This window comes from Rhinatrema bivittatum, chromosome 5, assembly GCF_901001135.1.
Source record: "Rhinatrema bivittatum chromosome 5, aRhiBiv1.1, whole genome shotgun sequence".
Taxonomy (NCBI): domain Eukaryota; kingdom Metazoa; phylum Chordata; class Amphibia; order Gymnophiona; family Rhinatrematidae; genus Rhinatrema; species Rhinatrema bivittatum.
In genome coordinates, this window is record NC_042619.1 from 218,908,806 (window position 1) to 218,928,438 (window position 19,633).

The window sequence follows — 19,633 nt, forward strand, 5'->3', positions numbered from 1 at the left end:
AAAACTTTTCTATACCGTCATTAAGTTAGGTACCATCATAATGGTTTACAATAAGGCACAAATATTAATATTGGAACAGATTATGAATTCTATCACTATATAGCGTTAAGACCCCGATAGTCAATGCAAGGGAGGAGCCCACCATCTTTTTTCTTCACAAAGAAGAATCCCGCTCCTGCGGGTGAATCAGATGGTCGAATAAAGCCTTTTTCCAAGTTTTCTTTTATATACTCTGACATAGTCTGTGTCTCAGGCTGTGACAAGGAATAGGTTCTGCCTTTGGGAGGCATCGTGCCCGGCAGTAATTCAATGGGACAGTTGAACTTACGTAACGGGGGCAAGGTGTCTGCTTTCTGTTTGAGAATACATCACTGAATTCCACATACTGAGAAGGCAGACCAGGAAGCGTTGTGGACTGTAAAACCGGGATCACAGGAGACACCGGCTGGAGACAGGTGGCTTGGCACTTTGGACTCCACCGTACCAACTGCAGGGTCTGCCAGTCAAACTGGGTTGGTGAGTCTGGAGTCAGGGCAACCCCAGAATTACCGGATGCGTTGAGCGTTTTAACACATAGAAGGAAGTTTCTTCTTTATGGAGTGTGTCCACTGACAGGTGAATAGCCACAGTCCGATAGGTGATAAGACCGGGAAGATGTTCTCCTTGGATGGAAGCAATACGGAAACTTGCCTCCAATGGTTGAAGAGGTACTCCCAAAATCTTGACGATATCGTCCATAATGAAACTGCCACTCGCTCCGGTATCAATGAGAGCAGTGGTAGCGAATGTGTGGGTCTTGATACCCAGGGATACAGGAAGCAGAAGTTGAGGGCCAGAAACAGTTGCGCCCAAGCCCCGCCGGGCTTAAGCATTGCAGTTTCCCGGACGAATTGGGCAGCATTGCAGACGATGTCCAGAAGTGCCACAGTAAAGGCGAAGTCCTTCCTTTCTACAGCGGAGATGTTCCGTGGGAGACAACCGTCCCCGATTCACCTCCATGGGTTCCACCGAGGAGGAAGATGGTGGTGTTACGATCCTTACATGGGTGCAGGGTACACTTGCAGGTCGAACTGGAGAAGGGCATGGAGCCTTGTCTTTTAGGCGTCTTTGCCGGAGGCGATGATCGATCCTTCCGGCAAGCGAGATCAAGTCCTCTAGAGACACGGGAGTCTCACGGATGGAGAGCTTATCCTTTTGAGCCGATGAGAGTCCATTCAAGAAGATGGCTTGTAGGCAATTCTCTTGCCACTCAGGTTCTGTGGCTAGGGTTCGGAAGTCCACTGTATATTCCGAGAGGGTTCTTGCCTCTTGACGAAGGTGGAGTAGATTGTGACTAACGATAGCCATCCGACCAGGATCTTCAAAGATCTGCTTAGAGAGTAAGGAAGTCGGATATCTTGGAGAGGATAGGATCAGAGCGTTCCCATAAGGGAGAGGCCCATGCCAGGGCCTTCCCTTCCAACCGGGACAGGATGAAAGTGACCTTCGTGATCTCCTTCAAAAACAAGGAAGGCTGGAGGGCAAATTGCATAAAGCACTGATTAAGGAAGCCACAACAAGAGCATGGGTCTCCATTGTATCTAGGAGGTGCAGGAAGTGCCAAAGTTGCTCTAGAAAGCATAGTGGCTGGGAGGCCCACAGGGTTGGCCATAGCAGTCTCTTGTAGCTGAGAGGGTAGCTCCTCCACTGAGGAAGCCAGCGTCTCCAATGCTTGATGGTGTTGCTTTACTGTAACGGCCAGTCCTGGTAGGGCCCTGGAGGCGGGAGACTCCACTGAGTCCATGGCCTTGGCAACCTGTTGCGCTCAGGGGTGGATCCCTGGCCTGAGGCAGAACGAGAACTGATCACAGGGGGTGGAGCACTGAAGGAGTCGGAGACAGTGTAGATCTTCACCACTGGAAACCCAAGGTCCCCCCAGGAGGAGCCCATAGGGACCCGGGCCACTGGGACTTAGATGGTCCTCGCAGGGTCTCCTGGGAGAGTCTGAGTCCGGCGTGCCCACAGGGACTGGAAGAGTGCTATCGGGTTCGAGGCTGGAAACAGGTTGGAGATAAGCAACCAGAAGAGTGTTGGTGACGACAAGGCTAGGGACAGAGCCAGAATCAAGCAAGTTCAGGCGAGCAAGGTCAAGTCCAAGAATCAGTCCAAGGTCAAGATCCAAAGGTCAGGCAGGGTCAAAGAACAGGCAGAGGTCTTGGGCAGGCAGCAGGCAGGCAGGTCAGGAACAAGCTGAGGTCTTTGGCAGGCGGCAGGCAGGTCAGGAACAAGCTGAGGTCTTTACCAGAAAGGCAGTCCAAGGTAAGACCAGGAAGACGAACAACGAAGACAGAAGGAAGCAGGAACAAGCAGGAATGGAACTGGAACAGAAGGATCCTGGAACAAGTCTAGGAATAGGCAAGCAGGAACATGAGCAAGGGCAATCTCAGAAACAAACCGACCCGATTGCCAAGGCAAGGAAGTGAGGCCAGGAACTTCCTTTTAACATCCATTCAATCATGGTGCGCCACGGAACTAGACCCCGTCCTAGAACCCATATCAGGGCGGCTGGTCCGCGCACACACGTAGGGGCGTGGCTAGCTGCAGGGATGCCAAGGCCCGGCGTGGGGCCTGGAGTGTGACCGAAGGCCTGGTGACCGCTGCTGCGGAACACCGGGGCCTAGCTGGGCTCATGAGGGCTGTGAGGGAGCCAGGACCAGGACCCGCTCTGTGACCCCGAAGGTGAACGGTCCCGAGCGTGGGACGACTGCGGGTGGGGCGCGTAACATATTGAAGAGGTTGTGGATAGAAAGACTCTTTTGGTGTCTTCTGTATTTGAGCAAGACTTAAATATGATATTAAAATTGTATTTTCGCAAAGCTCATACTCTCCTTTACAGGAATCACATCTGGATTTATGGTTTCAAATGCTGGCAATAGATATTACTTTTTTCTTTCTGACCAAATTTGTTTCTTTTTGGAGCAGAAGAAATCTGTCCTTTCAGTGTCTATAGCTCCAACTATTTAATTTAATGTAATTCGATCTGTAGCAAGTTAATGCTTTGTTTCCTTAAAAAAAAATTTGTTTAGATCTCCTATGCATTTATGTCCACCACTACCCCTTTATTGTGGTCCATGGCAGTTATTGGAGATGATATGTTTCTTTTTATTGTAATTAATTTACTTTGGGGTTTTTTCCTGTTTACTGGATCTCCTGCCTTTTCTTGTCATGATTATGACTTTGTAATTTAAAAATGCTATAAAAAAAACAAAGCAGATGAAATGATTATGCATGATGAGGTCAATATTCAAAAGCCATTTAGATGGATAGATCATCATTATACTTTGTGTATGTTTGTGTATATAGATTGACTACTTTTTGATAGACAAAGCACAATTATCATAATTAGTGGAGACTGGTATATGTTCAATTATTTGGTCTGACCATTCCACGGTATGATTGGAGCTGTCAGTATCGAGGATGCCACGAAGCATTTCTGGAGGTTTATTGAAAGTTTGTTGGGAGACAGGGAATTTTTTGAATGATTAAGATCAGAGCTAACACAATACCTACAGGAAAATAATAATGGAGAAATATCACCAGTGATGATATGGGATTGTTTGAAGGCAGTGGCCAAGGGGAAGATATTTGCTAGAGTGTCATATGTTAAAAAGCAGAGAGAAAAAAAATAGATTAGATTTGATGCAGAAGTTGGTTAAACTGGAATTAAGCCTCAAGAGGGCGCCATCGGATCAAGTAAGACTTCAGTTGGAAATTGTGAGGAAGGTTTTAGAAAATCTGAATTTAGGAGAGATTGCCTTCCAATTGGATAAAGTTAAATAGGAATATTTTGAACATAACAATAAGGCTAGTAGGTTGTTCACTAGAAAAATGAAGGAGAAGATGATACAAAACCAGATACATAAGATCAAAAATAGAGGGAGGAAAGTTATAGTAAATTCATAAGGTATTAGTCAACGATTTTCCCAATTTTATGAGGAACTATATTCAGCTGATCTAGGGATTAAGAAAGGAGATATATAGTCATATTTAAAGAGAATTGAGCTTCCAATACTAGAGGACAGTAAAAGGAAGATGCTGAATAAGGAAATAACAATACCAGAAGTGCAACAAGTGATAAAAGAGCTTAAACAAGGGAAGGCACCTGGGGCTGATGGGTTTACTTCAAAATTTTATTAAATTATGAGCCCCATTGTGGTTCCACTGCTAGTTTCTGTGTTTAACTTTTTGATACAAGATAATAATATTCAAGCTGATGCAAACATGACTGGCATTATGGGGCAGATTTTCAAAGGGTCACACGCGTAAGATACGCGCATAATCCCCGAAAAGCTGCCCCTGCGCGCACTGAGCCTAATCCCCGAAAAGCTGCCCCTGCGCGCACTGAGCCTATCTTGCATAAGCTTGGTGGCGCACGTAAGCCCCGGGACGCGTGTATATCCCGGGACTTGCAAAAAGAGGCGGGACGTGGGCAGTCCGGGGGGCATGGCGGGGCGTGGCCTGAGCCTCCAGGCACAGCGGCCATTTTCTGCTGTCCCCAGGATCGCGGGTAACATCTTCAATAAAGGTAAGGGAGGGTTCTAGGTAGGGCTGGGGGGCAGGTTAGGTAGGGGAAGGGAGGGGAGGGGAAGGTGCGAGGGGGCAGAAGTAAAGTTCCCTCCCAGGCCGCTCTGATTTCGGAGTGGCCTCAGAGGGAACGGAGGCAGGCTACGCGGCTCGGCGTGCGCAAGTTGCACAATTGTGCACCCCGTTGCGCGCGCCGACCCTGGATTTTATAACATGCGCACGGCTGCGCACGCATGTTATAAAATCGGGCGTAGATTTGTTCGCGCAACCAATCTGCACCCGCGCGTAGGTTTTAAAATCTGCCCCTATAGTTTTAGCAAAGCCCGGCAGAGATGCCACTCTCTGTGGCTCTTATAGACTTATTCCCCTTATTATTATTGATTTAAAGATATCAACGAAAGTTCTTGTACTCAGATTGGGAGCAGTAGCTAATCCTTTAAGACATATTGATCAGGCCGGATTTAGTACGATGGGCTCATCCGAAAAGCATCCCATCTGTATTGTTAACAAAAGAAGTAGAAAAAAGCATTTTATATGGAGCACTGGGATATTTTTTTATTTACGATGATAACTAAAATGGGATTGGGGGGAGAATTTTTGTTCTTGGCTAAGGAAATTATATATGAGGCCAACAGCCTGTATAAAGTTTAATAGGGGTTACTCGCCTACCTTTACAGTTTGTAGAGATGCGCGGCAGGGATGTCCTTAGTCACCATTATTATTTGCTCTGTATTTGGAGCCTCTAGCAGAGGGGGTTAGATGCTCCCTGGGAATTTAAGGGAATTCAGGTTGGGCGGGAGTAATATAAATTGTTTTTATTTGTGGATGGTATTTTATTAACTATTGCCTACCGAGAAACTTCTTTACACCTCCTTGATTGTAGAAATAAGAGAACATTAGCACAGTATCAGGGTCTGAAGTAAAGGAGAAGAGATCTGAGGGAGTTAATATATCGGCTCCGGGTCCCACAATGGCAGAGATTTTAAGAAAGTTTCCATTTAAAGGATGGAGTGAAATATTTAGGAGTTAAATTTAGGAGTGTAAAGTTATTGCAGCAAATCGATCTGGACTTACAGCCATGGGAAAGGGGAGATTTTTCAAGGTTTGTAGAAAAGCTATTCTAAAAGTGAATATTTTGCCGAGATTTAAATATATCTATTTCAAGCACTTCTGATAGGAATAGCAGAAGCTGCTATTAATTCCTGGCAGAGGAAACTGTTTAGGTTTGTTTGGAAGAGAAAACCACCGAGAGTAGCAAGGGAGATGATGTACCGAGGGAGGAGCAGGGGGAGGCATGGAGGGGGTAACATGTCTGCTCTGGTATTTTGCGGCAGCTCAAGTGCAGGCATTAGTGGGCTGGCACAGGACCCGGGAGGTAAGGAGATGGATGCAGTTGGAAACGTTTAGCATGGAAGGAGCAATACTTGGGACGCCGAGGTTACCGAAGAAGGCTAGGATTTTAGCAGTTGTGATGCCACCTGTTCCTGGCTTGACATTACATGTATGGGATAAATGAAAGCACACTATAGTAGGAGAAAAGACATTTTCTTGGCACACCTTTTCACTTTAACAGGGAGTTTGTTCTGGGAGCAAATTCAGGTTCATTTATTAGGCGGGAGGATAGAGGTGTACAAAACTGGGGCACTTCTGGGAGGGCAGAGGGTTGAAATGGTTTGAGTTTAGCGCAAGAAGCATTCTCTCTACCACATACAGATATATAATTGTTATTTCCCTGTACGTACCAGGATCAGTCCAGAGCGCTGGTTATGCCTCCCTTCCAGCAGATGGAGTCAGAGAACAGCTGAAAAGCACCCCCAGATAACCCGGTGTGCCACCTGCGATCCTCCAGTATTTCTCTGACTCCAGCAGATGCAGGATGGCATAACCTGCGATCCTGATCCTTTGCAAAATTCTTTATTTGATTGATTAATAGGTGAAGGGGGTATCCTAACCTTAGTACCTTTGACTAGATCAACTTGTAGTAAGTAGTAAAAAAAAAAAAAAAAAGGGAAGACTGAGATCACTTTGTAATAGCAGTCAAGGCTGGGCTCCTGCCCTTGGCCTTAATACCCAGAGAATAATGACACAGCCCGGTGTGGGAGAGCTGTTTTCTATACCCGGAGAAGGGATCTGTTTCGGCTCTCCTAATGGAAAATCGATATAAGGTCTTGTATCATTGGTATTCAACATCTGACCAATTACACAGGTTGTATTCAGAAGTGGAGGATACCCGTTGGAGACATTCTGGGAAATAAGCAACATTTCTGCATAGTTGGTGGGAATGCCCAGCAGTGGTTTCCTATTGGGAATGGATTTTGGAATTAATAGATGAAATGTCTGGGATAAAGATGCTCCATCATCCTCTGTTTTTGTTATTATTCCTTCCAAGCGGCTGGATGCTATTCAGATGGCCTTCTAGCAGCAAACTTTAGTGGCAGCACGTTGTGAGATAGCTTAGAACTGGAGGCAAGCTGAGGCATCTTTAAAGGAACACTTTCATCAATGACCAGAGAACATACATTATCTGAATAAACTAGCGGCCATGAAGAGAGAGACTTTAAAGAAATTCGAGGTGATACGGAAGCCGTATGAGCAATGCAAAAGTACAAAATGTGCTGCAGGTTGTGTTTAGGGTAAAGGACTTAACATGACTTTTAAGTTACTACAAAATTTTTCCTGTATTGTGAACATTTCAAGAAGACATTCAATAATCAGCATTTGTTGAGGAGGGGTGGAGGTTGGAAGGTGTGGATTGGGGAAATATGAGAATTAGAGCTTGCTAGGATTATGTGTGTTAGTCTTCGATGATATACACTTGAGGGTTAGCTGTTTATAGTTTGTGGCAGTGTAATGATACAGTGCTGATGGAACTGTAATTTTCGCTATGTGAGCTCAATAAAAATTGTTAATTGAAAAAAAAAATTAAAGTGGTAAATAGGATAACGGGAGCATCTTTTCCTCTGCTGGCTTTAACCCGGATTTTGTTAACCATTGCAAGTAGAGCTGTTTCAATGCTATGGCTTTGACGGAAGCCAGATTATCATAGGTGGAAATCATATGTGTTGCCTAATTTGTTGAGAAACTGCTGAAATATGGCTTTCATGGTCTGGTATGCTTAGTACTGTTTGTCCTTCCCAAAAGGATCAGACATTTCAGAACTGATAAAAAAGGACTCAGCAAAGAACTAAGTTTTTTTAACCCATTGTGAGCCATAAAACTTTACTGCCTGTCACCTTCTGATCACCTATCAACCTTCCTCCCCACCCTACCCCAAGTTGCTTTCCCCTTCACCCTATCATTGGAATGCCTTTTCCCTGTATGTACCCAGATAAATCCAGACTTCTGGGTTTTGCCTCCTTGCCAGCAGATAGAGACAAAGAAAGTTTCACTGACACTGTACATAACCTAGTGTGCCACCTGCAATCCCTCAGTAGTTCTCTGTATTTCTCTGTCTCCAGCAGATGGTAGCTGGTTTAAAACCTGTAGTCTGGAGAAAAAAAAGATTAAAAGACAAGAACATTTCTGGATCCTTCCAGGGGCTTGTGAGGTCCTGGTGGGGCCATCCCCCCAGGTTTGAGGCGGATGAGCAGGGGCTTGGCGAACCTTCTGATATCTCAGTCCGGAGGTCCGTGGAGTGGCCATCTGGTAGTCCAGATTCCTCATCTCCCACAAGAACGGTGGAACCTGCTGACAGTTCTGCACTGCAAGCCCAGTGGCAGACAGTATATCACTAATAATATTTCTTGGAAGCTGGCAACTCTGCTACACTCCCAGGAACACTACAACCTGCCTCCCACATTTCCGCAGCATTTCCTCCCTGGAGAAGTGGGAAATGGGGGGGGGGGGGGGGGAGGTTTGTCTCTCTACCTGTCTTCTTCCTTTCCTCCCTCAAACACAAACTCAGGCGCTCATTCTCACAGGCTGTCTCTCTCTCAAATGCTCTCTCACACATAAAGGCTCCCACTCTCACATGCTGAGGCTTACACATGGCTCTCACTTTCACATGCTATCTCTCTCTCATACATACACACTGGTTCTCTCACATGCTGTCACACTCTCTCACACACACAGGCTCTCACTTTCATATGCTGTCTCAAACACACACAGGCTCTCATTCTCACATGCTCTCTCTCACACACACCCCCTCCCCCAGGCAAGCTCCCAATCATCTCTCTCTCTCTCTCTCACTCACACACACACAGTCCCCCAGGCAAGCACTCATTCATTCGCACACACACAGAGATTGACAGACCCCCAGGCAGGAGCATATTCTCATACGTACACACAGTCCCCCTAGGCAGGCACCCATTCACTCATATACACATACGTAAGGAAAGGCCCCTTCTTTCTTTTGCCAGGAGCCTCTCTCACTCTGCTGCTACTGTCACTGTGCTGCATAGCTGTTGTTGAGGAGCCAATCGCTGCTACTGGCATTGAAGCCTGTTCTGCTGCCTCCTCTGTGCAGGCCCCGCGATATGAAAAATTTGCGAGGCCTGCACAGAGGAGGATATTAAAAAATTTGCTGATCTCGTGCATCGTGAGATCAGCACAGAGAAAGTACTACTTTCTCAAGTTTTTAATACTGTGGGGCACCTGAAGCTTTGGAGGTCTTGTATGTGCTTTAGGCTGTGGTGGGATGAGCTCCACCACAGCCTTGCTGGTCTTACTGCATGGGACTAGAAAAATTGTGCAGGCCTGCACACAGCTTAGAGGGAACACTGGCAGGCAGTGTGAGGCGGCCACTACAGCGGCGTTCTGAGAGAGGCATTTTTTGCCGCTTCAAAATTCTGCCGCTTGAAGTAGTCGCCTCACCCTGCCTCATTATAGAACTGCCCCTGCAGGAGAAAACTAAACTGAACTGAGCTGGAACATCAAAAGGTCATGTTCTTCTTAAACTCAGGTCCTTAAAGTGCTATTGCAAAGGGTTCTAAATCTGACAGGAAAAATTCTCCTGTCCTTACTTAAGATCTTGGCTGCAAACCAGCCTAGGCTACCACCTGGTCACCGGCCAGCTCTTTACAATACCAGTACGTTGTGCTCAGTTGATGGAGAAGTAAAAATCTCATAGTACTGAGATGACTTTCGCTGGACAAAAATGCTGTATAATTCAGATTGCAATAGTAAAATCTGGCTATATTGCAGGTGCTAACAGCTGGCACGCCATGGTCATTAGTAGTCTTAAATAGGCAGCCTGTCCAGCAGCTTCCTAGTCTGCAAAATTCCTGAGTTGCTTAAAATGGCTGACTATCTGGAGGCGTCCAGAATTCAGCGTTTTTTATTTGCGTGACCAAACCATTATTAGGACCGGCTTTCCTTGCAGAATTTCTTTGCAGTCCTCTGGACGTCACAGCACAGAGGTGAAGGAGAATGCTTGTGCCGACTGGGCCAACGGGTCCTTTTCTGCCGTGCATAGCACCGGGTGTGGATTTCATTTTAAGCTACTGCCCCTTAGCAGAGATCTCCCCTAGTACCACATTTCCTTGCTAAATCAGAACGTGTTGCTTGAGCGCTTGAGCGTGAACTCCTGCTAACCTATCAATGTGGTTTGCTGCAGGAAGGAAACCGGAAGAAGTGAAGATACTTCAGCAGAAAAGGAGCGCCTCCAGGACTATGAGTGAGTGCTGGGGGCAGATGGGGTGGCTGGGTGGGGCCATTAATTCCTTGCATTCACTGACCTGATGGGAGGGGCTGAGAGTCAGAGTGAGCCCTGCCAGCGCATGAGCAACACAAAATATCTCACCGCTGCAACAGTTTCCTCCTTGCTTCTTTGGGTTTCCAGCTCACTGAGAACCAGGGCTGGTGCGTTCCTGGGGATTTTTCCCTCTATTTTATATTTCGTCCCAACAAGACTGCCCCCCCCCCTCGGACAAATCAGGGCCCCGGAATCAGAGGCGGAGCAAGGGTCTCTGGTGACCGGGGCCAATGCATATGTGTTGACTCCCCTGCACCCCCTCCCCCTATCCCCCCTGTAGAAATGCTTGCCATCACAGAAAGTCACACTAATGCAAATCCCAGGAAAGAAATGAACTGACAGACTCTTGTGAGCTGCCTATGGGGCAAAAGCTTCCCTGCCCGCAGACAGGTTGCCAATAGAGTTTCCTTTGCCCCCTTCCCTCTGTGGTACTGCAAGCAAACAAAAACAGCCTCTGATAAAGAATGGGACTATGATGTAAAATTTATAAATTCTTTCAAAATGTTCAATTTTTCCACTTCTGACCATCGGGAAAATAAAGGCAAAAACTATTCCATATGTGTCCCTTTTCTCCAGTGTGACACAAATCACTGCAGCGCCATTACAGCACACTACCCATTCCTTCACGAAATACAGAATAATTGATTACAAATAAGAAAGAGAAACATGGAGATAAAAGCTGAACTGGAAATCCCCCAAAAGCCAGAACTCTGCCTGCAGTAAAACACCAGGGAAATAAAAATTGCATTTTGCCTGTACTGTAAAAAAATAAAATCACAGAAATATTTAGATGCACATTTTTCAAAAAGATAGAAACATCAAATTCTTCCCACTTCCCATCCCATTGAAACAAAAGCAAAAGCAGTCTCACTCTCCTACCCTCCCAGGTCCCAGCAATCTTGCTCCTCAGCCCCCCCTCTCCTCTCCCAGTCCTCAACAGTTGTGCTCCCCAACTCCCTCTTCCCTCCTAGCTGGATTCATATGCAGTGCAATAATGCAAAAACAAAAACTTCACCATTGCTTGTAAAACAATTATAATAGTAAACCATACTAATAAAAAACAGTATTTCAAAACAGGCGACAAACAGAGCATCTAATAAATAAGAACAATAAAAATATAAAACATCTTTAAACATACGCCTGGACCTCAGAATAGTCCAAAGCCGCACATTTACTTTCAGAAATTAACGGCTGGCATTAATTTCTGCCCGCGCTGGAGAAGTGCACAGAAAAGCAGTAAAAACTGCTTTTCTGTGCACCCTCCGACTTAATATCATGGCGATATTAAGTCGGAGGCCCCAAAAGTAAAAAAAAAAGTAAAAATTTAAAAAAAAAATTTAAAAATCGGCCCGTGGGTCGGAAGACGGACGCTTAATTATGCCAGCATCCGTTTTCTGAACCCGTGGAGAGTGGCCTGTGCGCGCGCCAGGAGAGCAGACACTCACCAGCTCTCCCACGTGTTTTTCTGAATCGGCCTGAATATGTAAGGAATTTGAAAAATCACAGTTCCCTGAATGTACCCAGATCAGTCCAGACTCCTGGGTTTTGCCTCCCTGCCAGCAGTTTAACTGACAATGGGGTCGATGCAGACGCGGGTTAAATAGGCGCCAATCCACCCCCTAATGCAATAGAGGGATTAGCGCCTATCTAATGCACGTCCGACGTGGAGTGAATGTGTTAGCACTCATTACATGCAAATGCATGTGAATGAGGCTATTACGCATTCACGCCAAATGCAAAAAAATAAATGTGCATCTCAGACGCACATTTATTGCTCAGATATTAACGCCTGCGAGTGCCATGCGTGCGCTAAGAAAGCAGGCGCTGTACATAACCTAGTGTGCTTCCTGCAGTCCCTCAGTATTTCTCTGTCTCCAGCAGATGGTAGATGGTGTTAAACCCTGCAGTCTGGAATATATTAAAAAAAAAAACAAAAACAACAAAGAAGAAGAAAAAGAGAAGATAGAGCTGCCTGGTGAGGCCATCCCCCTGGTTTGAGAAGGATAAGCAGGGAGTTGATGATCCTCGATGGTGGCTCGCTCTTAGATTCCTTGGGGATGAATATCTGGTGGTCCAGATCCTTCATCCCCATGAGTCATCCTTTGTTACGCTGGCAGCTCTGCATTTTGGGACCCATCTAAGCGAGATTGTATTAATGTTTACGGATCTGTGGTACTACAGGAGCAAAAATTAGCAGGCAAGAACCAGTTTTCCTTTAGCGAGGCTATGCTGCACTCAGCTGGAAAGCTCCTTCAGCCAGGGCACGTTCTAGACTCTAGGAGAGGAATCCCGGGGTGTCACAGGAGACTCGGGTCGATTGTCAAACAAAGTGAATGGGTGAGTGCAGTGCTGGGGACGATGGGGCAAGGTGCACATACAGGCATTTAGCTCAAGAGAGACCCCTGTCTGGGACATGGAAGTGTAGGCCCCCCTCCTGTGTCCTCACTGTGAAGGGAGCCTCTGGGTGCAGGGAGAGAGATTCTCTTGGAGTCTGAGAAACCTCTTTCCGTACTTGGGATGGTATTCCAGCAGTAAACCTCACTCAGATCAAACTTCTTCAGATGTGACAGCCTGCAGACAGTACATTTACTTGTAGATGAATCTGCTTTTTCCATTTACACAGTCAAAAGCCACACACACACACAAGATCCCCTTGTAGATCTCCTAATGAGCAGACTTTGGGAGCTCCTATACTTCTTAGGACACCCCTTGGTATCTGAACTCCCGCGTTGTAGACAATTTCCTCTCCTTTTTTTTTTTTTTTAAAGCTTGAGTACTGTAGGGACAGGGCTGGCACTGCTAGGTGTGCAAACCATGAAACTGCATGGTATTGCCTGGGGGAGGAGGGTGGCGGTGTCAGCGGTCAGAAAGTGCAATGGAGGAGGAATGGAAGCGAGCAAATCCAAAGCCGCTCCCTAACCAGAGTTGAGGAGCAGCAACCTATTTTATTCTTTTGCTTATGGGATCTGCTCTGACTGCTCCCACCAGCCCACCACTGCCCGTCCAATGAAAAGACTGAGATAGAACAGCAGGGGTGGACCTTGCATGAGCCCACATACTTCCTGGCAGATTGTCTAATTATTTTTTTAAGGCTGCACACTTTTATTTGCAACTGATGTCACTTTGATCCCTTGCCTATTGCATTCACATTTCTTCATGGACATGCCTATAGAGAGTGTCGACAGGACTGTGCATGATCTTGCATTGTGCGTGAAGGACAGAATCTTAAGGCAATTCCTTCTTGCTGCAGGTGGTACGTGGGCGATATCTCCAGGGCCCAATGTGAGCAGCTTCTACGGCAGAAGGTAGTGCTTTAAATGTATTTCTACTCTGGGAATGCGTGCTGTAGCTCCAGATCTCTCTGCTCTGCACCTGAGTCTTGCCTCTGTACATACACTGCTGCCATTTCATCCCCGCAGTCTTGTGAATTAGGATGTGACAAAGGAACATACAAAAAGCAGAAAAAGATTTTTTTCTTTCTTTCTAGGAAATAATGAGCCTGATATTCAAATGCCGAATAGCCGGATGAGTGGGGTATCCGGTTAAGCAGCAGCTCCCCGAGTCAGCTGGCTAGCCAGATAGCTGGAAAAGTGACTTCTCTGGGTAGCTAGTGGCCGCTGAGTATCTGATAACCGCTGAGTATCTGATAACCGCATAACTTACCCAGCTAAGGAGCGATTTTGAGACTTAGCCGAATAAGTTAACCAGCTAAGTCTAGACCTGCTATTGAGCATGTCCATGGCCATGCCGCTGGATATCCTTGTATTTCGCTGGATAATTGCTATAGCCGGTTAAGTTACTTAGCTGGATTGCCTTTAAATGTAGACCCCAACAGGACAAAAATCCAAGGCTGCTTGATTACTTGTCCGTTAAGTACATGCACATGTCAACAACGTGCATATTTTGAAGGTGTTCCCATGGGCAGGGTTAGGCTGGGGGAGAATGCTGTGCTTATTGTTTTGCTTTTACAAAAATACCCGGACAAAAAGATGGTGTACATTTTTGCAGGTACTTTAGACCGGGTGGGCAGGGACGGTAATAATAATCAAAGCAAACTTAACCTACATAGTTTTTATTTGATTATTATTATGGCAAACCACACATATAAAATTCCCTGTTGGGGTTTCCAGACCACAAGTAGTTGGAATATCTGCGTTACCCCTAGCTGTCTGTACACTACTGTTCGCGAGGACTTATTTCTTGGCACCATTACCAGCTGGCTCGCTGTCACCTAGATCAGGGGTGAGCAAACTGCCAGGGCTTGAACATTCCTGAAGGGGGGGCACATCGGCTTCCTAGTCAGGGAAGAGAAAAACAGCTACGCTGTGGAGTCTCAGCACCCTGGAGGCACTGCAGGCTGATGAAGGAGGGAGCTGCCAGCATGTAGTGACATCATTTTAAGAATGCCACGGCTCAGCCATGCGTCACTTATGGTGGGCCGGAGAGATCTGCTGCTTCTAATGTGGCAGGCTGGGGTGGTGAGCTGCTTACTCTGTGGTAAAATTGGTCATGGGAGCAGTCACTGCGGTGTCCCACACTCCAGGAAGAGCTGCCACCCTCAGGCCTCAGCGCAGGAGGAGTTTCTGCTGCTACTGGGGTCCCTACCCAGGGCTTTGAGGCACTGTATGACAGTGAGGGTGTCTGGTGAATATTAAACTCCACGTATACATGTGTGTGTGTGTATGTGTGTGTATAGATAAGGTCACATATATATACATGTCTATAAACCCATCGGGAGTGGGCCCTAATCAAGTGCATGAATGGAAGGGACACTACAGCTCAAAGAGTTTGCTTACCCCTGGCTTAGATAGTCTCAGCCTGCTCCAGTTTTGCCTTATTGCATTTCAGAACTTGCAGTTTTTATTTTTCTAACACAGGATCGGTAACATCATCTTAACTGGACTGATAAATGTTTGATTTCAGGATGTAGAAGCTTGCATCTTGACCTGAGCAATCTGTTTTCACTAAGGAATAACCATAGGAGTAAAAATGAGTACAATGTGTCAGCTAGCCCAAGGCTAGGACCATGCTTAGTAAAAGAATACTGTTTAACCGGCACTACCCTCCTCACCTTACAAGTGCTGTAGTCTTAAGGACAGAGTAGAACTGTAAGACATTGATATAGCTGAATAAGCACAATGGAGCCCCTTGGGATGGAAGCCAGTCGGGAAGAGCAGCAGGGTACATGCTGGCAAGGGACTTTTGGGTGGAGGAGAACTTGCAGAAAACAGAAAGAGCGTTCAGGAATCTGGGGGAGAAAGGAGGCTAAGGCAAACCTGCACAGTTCTGCACAGGCAGAAGTGAAGACCTAGACCAGGGGTCAGGAACCTTTTTGGCTGAGAGAGCCATAAACGCCACATATTTTAAAATGTAATTCCATGAGAGCCATACAATATGTTTAAAACTAAATACAAGTAAATGTGTGCATTTTATGTAAGATCACACTTTTAAAGTACAATAAGTCTCTGAAAATATTACACCAGGCCTAAAGACACCAATACATCTCCTATTAGGAAAACGGACCAAGTCAGGCTGCTATAGAGTCCTACACAGAAACTACACGCCAGCAGAAAACCTCACCTGAATCACGTGCTGTCCCTCACCTAACATAGAATAAAGAGACCAAAACGCATAACAAGAAGCATGCAGACAAAAACTGAATTGGAAACTGCAACAAGCCAGAGTCTCTGTATGCAGTGTAACAAAGGAAAAAAGAAACATCACACATCCTTATAAAACAAATCAAGAAATATAAAATCATCAGCAGTAAAACTGTACTAACAAAAAGAACATATTTCGAAACAGCTGATGAGTGGAATATCCAATAATTAAAAACTCATATAAAACATTTCCAGATACCAACAAAATATTTCAAAATAGCAGACACAAAGATCCAGTAATGAAAAATAATAAGGATACAAAAATTTTTTTGCTCTGCATACCTGGGAACGTTTGATATCCAGGTGTCCTGAGATTGTTCTGAATTAGCAGGAGGTGGGGTGGTTTGCTTGGAACTTTCTCCTCTCTCAGTCACATACCAGCGCTCTCTCTCACACTGGCTCTCAATGACACACCTATACACACATGCTCTCCGTCACTCACATATACAAATGTTTTTTCTCTCTCACTTATATAGGCTCTTAATTACACATTTACACACATGCTGTCTATCTTTTCACGCTTAAACACACACAGGCTTTCAATCACATAAATACATGCTGTCTTTTTCTCTCACACACAGACTCTCATTCACATGCTTACAAACATGTCCTCTCTTTCTCTCATTTACACACAGGCTCTCAATCACATACTCACATGCTCCCTCACCTAAATCAGCTCTCAATCACACACAGACACACATGGTCTCTCTCTCTCATTTAAACACAGGCTCTCAATCACATACTCACATGCTCCCTCACCTAAATCAGCTCTCAATCACACAGACACACATGGTCTCTCTCTCTCATTTAAACACAGGCTCTCAATCACATACTCACATGCTCCATCACCTAAACCAGCTGTCAATCAGACACAGACACACATGATCTCTCTCTTACTTATACACACAGGCTCTTAATCATACATACACATGATCTCTCTCACACACAAAGGATCTCAATCATACACACATACTCTTTCAAACAAACAGGTTTTCAATTACAAACTTACACATACAGGTTCCCAATGGTAAACTTACATTCATGCTCTCTCTCTCACAGGCAGGATCTCAATCACAGACATACTCTCTTTCACATATACAGGCTCTCAATCATTCACATACATGCAATCTCTCACTTACACACACAGGATCTCAAACACACATGCTTGCTCGCTCATTCACTCTCTCTCTCCCCCCCCCCCCGGGAACTCGCGGCAGCAGCAGCCACCTCCCAACGCTAACCTCCTTCATTTTCAGCCCTCGCGGAGGCGAAGGCGGAGTCCCATCGGCCGCGGTTGAAGATTTTCATTTTCCTCCGAGCCGCGCTGCAGTCTTCTTCCCGTCGGACACTAGCGTGCCTGCGCGGGTCTTCCCGCGCAGGCACCCGATGCTCTCCACTTCCTCTTCCGGGCCGCGGGAAGAAGAGAGCACCGGCGTGCTCTCTTCTTCCCGCGGCCCGGAAGAGGAAGTGGAGAGCATCGGGTGCCTGCGCGGGAAGACCCGCGCAGGCACCCGATGACTCCAGCGCTGGCACCCAGCTGACACCCGATGACTCCCGCGCAGGCACCCGGATGACTCCAGTCGGCGTGCTCTCTTCTCCTCCCCCCCGCGGCCCGGAAGAGGAAGTGGTGAGCATCGGGTGCCTGCGCGGAAGAAGAGACCACGCTAGTGTGGTCTCTTCTTCCCGCGCAGGCACCCGATGCTCTCCACTTCCTCTTCCGGGCCGCAGGGGGGGGGGGGGGAGGAGAAGAGAGCACGCCGGTGCCGCTGACTCCAGCTGTCCTGCCGCGTTCCGCCCGGGCTGACAGCATTTTAAGCCCGGGCGGCGGAGGACCGGGGAGCAGCTGGGTCAGCGGGGAACCGCGAAGTATGGCGACACTTGTCTGCGAGCCAGATGCAGCCCTCAAAAGAGCCATATCTGGCTCGCGAGCCATGGGTTCCCGACCCCTGACCTAGACAGTGAGGAAAAAAAAATTCACAGTTTCTGATTGTGTCCTAAAACACTGCCTTTCATGCATGCATCTCTTCTTGAGTGGTTATCCAGTGGCTCGTGATTGAGACTCCATGAAAACAAGCCAGAGAAATTGTGAAAAAAGAATAAGGAATTTGTTTCCTGTTCCCTCTGGAAAACCCCTCTTTTTTTTCTGGATTTACACGCTGTCCCAAGTTCCAATCTTCTAAGCACCATGGAAAGTAAATATGAGGAAGATGAGGCAGAGTGTGTGTGTGTATGGGGTGGATTACAAACGCAATATGAAATCTTAACTTCTATGCCTATCTTTAGCTATTAGCACAGATTGCTTTAAGGTCAGTTGATAAGAAATTAATTTAGGGGTTAACAAATTAATCTAACAAAAAAAACTATTCAGTGGCTCTGCATAGGCTTTCACGTTTTTGTTTTCCTCAGGGGAAAGAAGGCGCTTTCATGGTTCGAAATTCCAGTCAAGTGGGGAAGTACACTGTCTCCGTTTTCAGCGTGGCTGTTGAGTGAGTACAGTATCAAGACTGCTTTTCTTGCACTCCCTCCGAACTTCTGTAGAAAGAGGAGTAACAGCAAGCTCATCAACCTTTAAGAGGCTCAGAGGTCTAGTCCCCCTAACTCTGAGAGTGCGATGCATTGTTTAGTGTTTTTGCTTAGATCAGGGCCCATGACGGTTGGGATTTGTCCAACCTTTTTTCCTTCCTGCATTAGAACATAAGAATTGCCATGCTGGGCCAGACCAAGGTCAATCGAGGTCAGCATCCTTGGAAGTGGCCAATCCAGGTCGCAAGTACCTGGCAGATCCCATAAAGTAGATCTAATTCCTATTATTTACTCCCAGGAATAGAAATAGCTTTCTTTATTCTAATAATGTGCTATGGACTTTTCATCCAGGAACTTGTCCGAACCTTTTTTAAACCTTGCTATGCTAGTTGCCTGACTATGTCCTCTGGCAATAAATTCCATAGCTTGACAGTATGCTGAATGAAAAAGAACTTCCTATGATTTGGCTATGTTTCTACATTGTCTGGCTACATTTTGTCTGGATAATTCATACCCGTTCATAGCCCAGATCAGTCCAGACAAGTGGGTTTTGCATCCCTACCAGCAGATGGAGGCAGAGAATAAAAACTTTTCAGGTACTGCTACATAACTGAGAATGCCACCTGCAGTCCCTCGGTATTTCTCTGTCCCCAGCAGATGGTAGAGTTCCAAATCTGCATTCTGAGAAAAAAAAAAAGAGTTTAGATTAGAACAGAAGAAAAGAGAAGATTTGAAGGAGACAGTCCCTCAGGTGTTAGGTATCCTTCGTAGACCATCCCTCAGGTTAAGCCGGGTGAGTGGGGTATTTGATAATCCCTGATCAGCTTTAGCCTGCAGCATCTAGGGGTCTGAAAATCAGGGGTCCTGGTTCCCTCTTTCCTCCTGAATGCTTCTTCCCTGAGGTTTCTCCAGCGGCAAGGAAGTATTTATTTCTTCTATCTGGGGTGTTTTTCTTTGCTTGATACTGTTTCTTTGACAAAATAATTAAACAATAAACATATTATGACATAAAAAAATAACTAAATAAAAAATAAAGAAGCTAGTAGCTGAAGGGCCATTGGGCTGTGCAGTTGCACAGCAGGCCATTGGGGAGGAAGAGGCTGAGGACTCTCTGACCTTCGGAGCAGTGTTCTGAAGTGATTGAGCTTTGGGGCAGTGTTGTCAACTGGTATCTCGCGCCGCGATTGGCTGACAT

General features: G+C 46.2%; 1 protein-coding gene across 1 annotated transcript in view; it reads left to right on the forward strand.

Annotated features, from left to right (window-relative positions):
* Positions 1–19,633, forward strand: part of BMX (BMX non-receptor tyrosine kinase) — a 71,366-nt gene that overhangs the window by 22,131 nt on the left and 29,602 nt on the right. The window contains exons 9-11 of the mRNA XM_029603222.1: positions 10,118–10,177; positions 13,506–13,560; positions 18,322–18,401. Coding sequence (XP_029459082.1) covers positions 10,118–10,177; positions 13,506–13,560; positions 18,322–18,401 — 195 coding nt within the window. The remainder of the gene's footprint in view (positions 1–10,117; positions 10,178–13,505; positions 13,561–18,321; positions 18,402–19,633) is intronic.